The 7,221-nt window shown below is 44.7% G+C and overlaps 1 protein-coding gene across 4 annotated transcripts in view; it reads left to right on the forward strand.

Moving 5' to 3' along the window:
- LOC108240685 (rab11 family-interacting protein 2) overlaps positions 1–6,765 on the forward strand; it is a 15,538-nt gene extending 8,773 nt beyond the window's left edge. For 3 of the 4 annotated variants that reach the window (XM_037973597.1, XM_037973598.1, XM_037973599.1), the window contains exon 6: positions 2,523–6,765. In XM_037973597.1, the coding sequence (XP_037829525.1) occupies positions 2,523–2,747 (225 nt within the window). In that variant the 3' untranslated portion in view covers positions 2,748–6,765. The remainder of the gene's footprint in view (positions 1–2,522) is intronic. The other variant, XM_017424355.3, reaches the window with a different exon arrangement.
- Positions 6,766–7,221: the final 456 nt, after the last annotated feature.

Consider the following 7,221-nt stretch of genomic DNA (forward strand, 5'->3'; position numbering starts at 1 on the left):
AACCCCGGTCCTGTTAGGAGCTCTAAACCCGGTCCTGATGGAGCTCTAAACCCGGTCTTGTTGGAGCTCTAAACCTGGTCCTGATGGAGCTCTAAACTCGGTCCTGTTAGGAGCTCTAAACCCGGTCCTGTTAGGAGCTCTAAACTCGGTCCTGTTAGGAGCTCTAAACCCGGTCCTGTTAGGAGCTCTAAACCCGGTCCAGTTTGGATCTGAACCCAGAGAGCAATCAGACAAACTTTAATAGATTAATTTTTATTTTAGCTCAAAATCTTCTCTTTGAAACAGGAAGTGAAGCTCTTTTTAACTCCTAATATCTCCAACATAAAAACTAACCTGTTTCTGTCCCAACTTTTAGTTTTTGAGGCTTACTTTTCAGTCCGTTTCTGCCTGCCTCTCTGCAGAGCGACAGACAGGCGTGTGGTTGTCATGGCGACCGTGGCTCTGGTTTTATTTGCGCCTCAGTTCAGACGTGAAAATGTAAGGTTTGTTTTTAGAGCTTCGGTTGGAATTTTCTTCAACTTTTAAAACTTTTTTTATGATTTTTTTTTTTCCGAAACAAGAAGCGACTCCGGCAGTAACGTCTGCGTCTTTGTCTGCGCTTTTAATTGCAAACTATTTAGGTTTTATTTGACGTAGCAGCTGGTGAGATTGATGCACGAGGCCTTCCCTTTGGCTAATTAGCAGCTGCAGCCGTCGGTCATCATCCCGTCATAATTCAGAGCGGCGGGTGTTCGGTGTCGGGCTCGGCCGTCTTATTTATGTTGTGACAAAGAAAGGAAAAGTTGTTTTTCCCTCTTTGTGTTCCTGGCTCGTCTGAAGTTTTTCTTTTGTTTAGTTTCCCTTAAAAAAATAAAAGAATCAGCAGAAGTGGTGTGTGCGAGTGAGCAGCAGCTAAAGTGACGCCTAAATGAGAAGGAGAATGCTGATAATGGCTTTCCTCACCTTTCTCTGCGGGTGTCGAGGGCTGTCGGTATCCACACATGTGCCCCCGTGCGCCGCTGTTCCTTCCAGAAATGGCAGCTACCATTTCCTGCGCTTCAAGGCCCTAATTAACCACACACTGGGAGGGTAGGGAGGGCGGCGAGAGATTTCAAAGGACTCAGCTTTTAGATTCTCAAAGCTGAGCTCATTAGAAACTGTAATGACACAACTGGAGAATGCCAAGTGTGCGCCTTATCTTCTTCTCACCACTGATCGCGGAAAAATGGTCATCATTACTTTGCCAGTTCATGGTCATTTCCAGGCCTTTGTCAGCAGCCACTAAAGCTCCTGATTATTATGCTGTGTGTGTGTGTGTGTGTGTAAATCCACTTCCTTATTCTCCTGCTCTATCTCAGGTGGCTTAAATCTTCCAGTGAGATGTCTTTTTGTGTATCTGTGGCTCTCTTCTTGATACCCTCTCTACGTCGGACATTTAATCTCATTTTGTTTAGCGTCGCCCGGCGGCGGTCGCTCTGCGGTGCTCGCTCTGCGGCGCTCGGGGTCTTCGTGCACCTGGGCGGTTCACGGGAGCGGAAGCTGATAAGTGTGGTGTTTTAAACGGGGTGAAAGCTTTGCCGCCCTGTCGTTTGGGAGGGGGCGGAGTCTGTCCTCGTTAAGGACGATCCTCGTGTCGCAGCACGAGACGAGCCGCGCGTTTCTCCAAATATGATCCTTAAATTCAGACACGTGTTTGTCGCCTGGAGACAAAAGAAAGCAGTTTTTATCCCGTCCTCTCAGTTTATTAGACACGCCATCAACAAGGTTTGTCGTAAAAATCATCGACATGTCGCCGGCCACGCGGCGGCTCTAATTAAAGCTTTATTAGCAGCTCAGAACGTGACAGTTACACACACACGAGTTAGTCTGGTGCTTTCTGTCTCCCTAATAAGAGCGGGGTTCCTGCGCCGGCTTGATTTAAAGATAAAAATAAAACTATTACCTAAAAAAAACTGAAAACGAAACAACAAAAAGCTGAAAGGAGGAGAGAAACCTCCCTCTGCTGTGACTTTATCCGTCTCTTCATGGTTGTGGAAGAATCTTGGCCCACTCTTCTTTACAGCTTCAGTTTGCTCTTAAAGACAGGAAGTCGGTGCTCAGTCTCGTCGTGTTTGTTCTCGTGGCGGCTCCGTCCGCGAGGCCCAGGTCGAACTGTTTCTCGCAGCTCCAAGTGTCGCGTGATTGGTCAGACTTTAACGGAGCCATTTTGTTTCTGCTGAGGCTGTTAGAAAATCCAACTGATCCATCAAAACTCAGAAACCTCTGAGCTTAAAGACCACGGAGACGCTGGCGGGAGGAAGTACGCCTCAGCCAGGCGGCGCCGGGTCACGTTCTCTTCGTTCGCTCGTTATTGTTCTCCAACAAACGGCGTGCTCTGACTCAGTCTGTCTGATAAACACATGGTTGTGGTGTTGGAGGGAGGAGCTTCTGATCCGAGCGTCTTGAGGACGATTAAAGTTGTGAGAAAACGAACAACCCCACGACCCCGTGACCTCGAACACGACGGCCACCTGACTAAAGCGAATGTGTCGATGGTGTTTCAGGAGGCGGTTCAGGAGAGCGTGGCCAACTACAGGAACTTGTCCTTCGAGGAAGTCGTCCAGGAGCTCATCAAGCAGAAAGAGGTGGTGAGGAAGAAAGACGCCCACATCAGGGAGCTGGAGGACTACATCGATAACCTCCTGGTGCGCGTGATGGAGGAGACGCCCAGCATCCTGCGGACGCCCTACGAGCTGAATAAGAAGGCGGGTAAACTTTCCAAAAAGTAGAACTACTGATGGAGCGAAGGGGACCCGTCAGCCCGGGAGCTGAGGGATTCAACGTTTTTATTTAGCTGGTTTCGTTTTTATAGACTTTCTGAAACGGTTTAGTTTTGTCAAGTGATGCAGAGTTATTACATTTAATTTATACAAGTTTAAAACCATCAAGTCATGCAGGTTTATTCCAGTCTGAGGCTTTTTTACATTTCAGTTTTTGTTAAGAAACCTGAACAACCTAAACAGGTTATAGACAATAATTTCCTTTTTTTAAAGTCAGATTATGATGTTTTTTTAAGGCGCTGGTGTTAAAAGCTGAACTTTCTGCACATTCCGTTGAGTGTTTTCAGTTTTAAAGCTGCAGAAACTCCAGATTCAGTTTAATTTGTTCCAAACATCCAGTCGGGATGATTCATGGATAAATTTAGATCAACTCTGTCTGGGAGTCAAGTGTCTCTCTGTCAGGTTTTCCAGGAACAAATGTACATTCATGATGTTATATGTTTAATTTATTTCTGATACCTGACAGTTTGGGTTTTATTTTTAATTTTTTTTGGACCAAGGGACTCTGGGTTGTTCACTGGAGGTTATAATTTACTGACTAAAAGTGCAATATAATCCTTCGTCATGCTCTGCAGGTGATGTTCTTGTTTACGTTTGGTTTGTATCTTGGAGTCAAACTCGTCTAGTATTGATCCGGTTGGAGGTAAAGCTCGGCGTTTACCGACTGATCGGCCTCCGTCTACTTTGGTTCAGCAGAAGATTGTATTCTCGGTACCCGGCATCACGTGCACGTCGGCTGCACAGACTTGTATTTATGCTGCACGTTTTTATTATTTATAAAAGTTTCTCTGGTTGTTGTTCGGTACTTTAAACCACACAGAACTAACCCCAAACGCAGACTGTAAAAGTTGAAAACAGCTCTTTAACGCCTGAAGTGTTTTGAGTTCTTCCTGTCAGCTGTGACCTCGACCTTTCAAAATAAAACAACCGGTTAAAGGGCTGGTTTGGACGTTTTGAAGTGGGGCTTCTGTGGAAAGCTTATAAACAATATCTTACCTGTTGTAGATGAGTTTTTGAGTCACCGCGGCTCAGAGAAATGGTTTAATTCTGACAGGACTGATGAGCCAGTGGCTAGTCGGAACGCAGCTCAGACCAAAGTGGATCGAGCCAAGTTTCACAGAAATGTTTAGTTTTTAAACTGCGCTCAGTTTGGGGTTAAAAGCTCGTTTATGTTCAGTTATGAGCAGCATCCAGCTGTAGCACCCCCAGCAACAGAATTTAACTTCAGTTTTTCCTTCATCCGGAGGAGAAAAAGTCCGGAAGAGTCTTCCAGGTTAGTGTTAGTTAGGCTACTAGTTACCCGTCGCGTTAAATGAAGTTTAAATTGTTCTGAACTGCTGAAACAAGCAGAATATCAGGTTTTTATTTTATTTACAGTAAAGTAAATAAAAATGTTAAACTGGATTCAATTTCTGACGTGTCGGAGGCCCGGCGTTCAAGTCGGCTCGGTTTGAAGACGGCAGTGATCCACTCGTTCTGACCAGCCGTCAGCTCATCAGTCCTGTCAGAAACGAGCCATCTGCAGCAGGTAAGATGTTGTTTCTGACCGCTCCTCAGACTTCTTGTCTGTGGCGGCGGGAGCAGACGGGTTGGCTTGCCTCGGTCCGTCCTCAGTGGCCGCTAACGAGAATCTGCTGATTAACGATCAGACGTGTCTCTAACAGCTCGGTTTGTGGCGCTAACTGTCACAACAACATCAGCTGCCTGTGATTTCTGTTGGTTCCTCAGGTTTTTAACGAGCCGAGGGTTTTACCTTTTTAACTTTTTATTATTTTTACATCCCGGGCGGTTTCCTGCTGTTATTTCTTGTAAATATCTTAGTTTTCAGGTTTGACCTCCACACTGAACGATGCTGCAGAGGTCAGACAATCTGACACAGAAACACAAAACTGTCATTTTTGATGATTTCCTGCTGCTGTCGGAGCGGTTTGCTGGGATGTTCTCTCTGTTGCATCCTAATGAATGTATTTTTCTTGGTTTTGAAATGTTTAATACTAAAACCTGTAATTTATGGTACTATCACTGGCCTTTGAAGTATTTGGGTTATCTTATTTAATCTTTATTCTTTGTGTTCGGACGGACCTCAGAGCCCTTGTTATGAACAAACTGCTGTTACTTTAGTGTTTTCTGATGCCAAAAATGAGTGTCTTGGTGTTTCTGTGACACTGGTTGAGGAGAGATTCACACTAAGAGGCCGTTCAGACCTGTCGTTAAACATCCGTCCTGGGTGATCCGATTGCAGGTGTTCGGCTCTGATTCGAGGCTGGCGTTTACCTCGACCCACGCCGACGAGCTCATCGCACAGCGTGCAGCAGATGTTAACACGGTCAGAGCCACAGCTGAAGTGAATATAATGTGACAAAAAGCTGCTCAGACTGTTGGTTTTTGTTTGACGCGACATGTTTTACTATGCAGTGACCACAGCGGGTTCAATCAACTCTAAAACAATCAGAACTCACCGTCCTGTAACCCGTTATCATTCAGAATAAACTGAATATTAAAGATGGCCGCTTCAGCTGTCTGTCAGCCTGACGGCTCGGCTCTGGACGGGTTGTCCAAACGACCTCGGAGGCGTCTGAAAACAATCTGATCGATCAAGATGGACGTTGGTGCCAGCTCTGAACCGGGCCTCACTTCCTGCCCACTCTCATTGAAGAGTAAATTTAGAGCTTTTAGGTTTTACTGCCTGGTTTCACTGGTTTGTGCCAATAGTTCAGAAACTCTTCCGTTGTACAAACTTTATTTCTTCTGTTGTGGGCGGAGCTGAGGAAGTGAAACGCCGTCGCTTCGCTCCAACGAGAACATTTAATCTGGACCCCGGGTTGTTTCCAAGGGCGAGTCGTTCCAGTGAATTAATTTAGCCTGTCAGTTTATTTCCTCTTCTTTTAGCTTGATGAATGCGTTCGCTTTATGCTTGAACATAATTGAGTGCTTTGCTAGATGTCAGCCTGGAACACAAATCTAAATGAAAAGCATTTTCACATCTTCCTCTCGCTCAGCAGTAAAGGCTAAAAAAAGCAGAATAATTCCTTTTTTTCTTGCCTTTCTGCCTCGTTTTCCTCGTTAGGCGACAACGAGTCAGATTCCTCGGAGGCTTGTTTGTTCGGATCATGTCAAAGTTTCACAGAAAGATGCCATAAAACTCCCGTCGCCAAAGACTAAACAAAGATGGACGACGCATCTCCGTCTACTTCCTGCCTGCAGAAGTGAAGCCAGAGCATCCTGTTTACAGGCGGCCATGTTGTGCTCAATGGATGCTGGGCTTTAAGCCCCGCCTACTTCAGCCAGTGTCTCGCTGGGCTGCGACTCTAACGGCGTTCAGGAAAGAGCTTCGCAGATGGATGAGCCACTGGAATATTTCTCCTAAAATAATCCGGCGTCCGTTTGTTTCAGCGAGAGAATCTGACGTTCCTGAGGTCCTGGGACTCCAACAGAACCGCAGATAGAATAAAAATAAACCATTTAAATATCATTCAGACACAGAATTCAGTAAACTTCGTGTCTCCGTCCGGTCGCAGCTTAGAAGGAAACGGATGATTTTATAAAAATGTTTCAGGACTGGAGAGGCTTCCCTGAGTTTACAGAAGTTAGGACCTAAAATGTCTTTTTGATACAAACTTTTTGGTGCTGGTTTCAGACGAGCCAGATGTTAAGCTGCTGTTGGACGTTTCTGCATGTCGGTCGTCTCGTTTCATTTAACGGTTATTTTATGAAACATCTGCTGGTTGTGTTTTCACTCAGTTCTCTTTATGCAAGACTTTCCTACCTGAATGTTTTTATTTGTTGTTGTTTGGACACGGAGCTGTAGAAGCCGTCACGTTTCCTAACATTTACTCTCTTTGCTGCAGTTTGTATTAATTTTATTTAGATCTCAGCACTGTTTGGAAGAAATAACTCTGTGTTTCACATGATGTAAGTTAAAAACAAGCAGTTTGTTTTTCTTTTCAATAAAGTCACTAAAGTGAAGCTTGAACGACTCATTTATGAACATTTTACGGCTCATTTTTCTTTTAGTTTCCCTCATTTACCCCCGTCCTGTTGGATAAAATAAATTCCCAGAGATTCTCCTGATTTCCACGTCCTTCTGACAGGAAGACAGGTGAGTTTCTTTGAATTAAATGCTTCTTTAATCACAGAGTAAAACAAAAGCTTTAGTTCCGACAACTTCACCGGCTCAAAAGTACAAAATGTATTTAAATCTCAGAACTCTTTTTCCACTTTTACCCTCTTCAGCAGCCGGAGATGAAAACAGGCCGATTGATCCAGTTTTTTATTAATTTTTATTCATCATCAGCGTGGTTTTTACACCTGGACTCTTCGAGCCGAAGCCTCCGATGTTTTCTTCGTATTTCCTGTAATCTGAAGCGTTTTACAGGAAGTCATGAGTTTTTCTTTCCTGAACTCAAACAGCCTCTGATCCAAC

This window comes from Kryptolebias marmoratus, linkage group LG22 (genome assembly GCF_001649575.2).
Source record: "Kryptolebias marmoratus isolate JLee-2015 linkage group LG22, ASM164957v2, whole genome shotgun sequence".
NCBI lineage: Eukaryota > Metazoa > Chordata > Actinopteri > Cyprinodontiformes > Rivulidae > Kryptolebias > Kryptolebias marmoratus.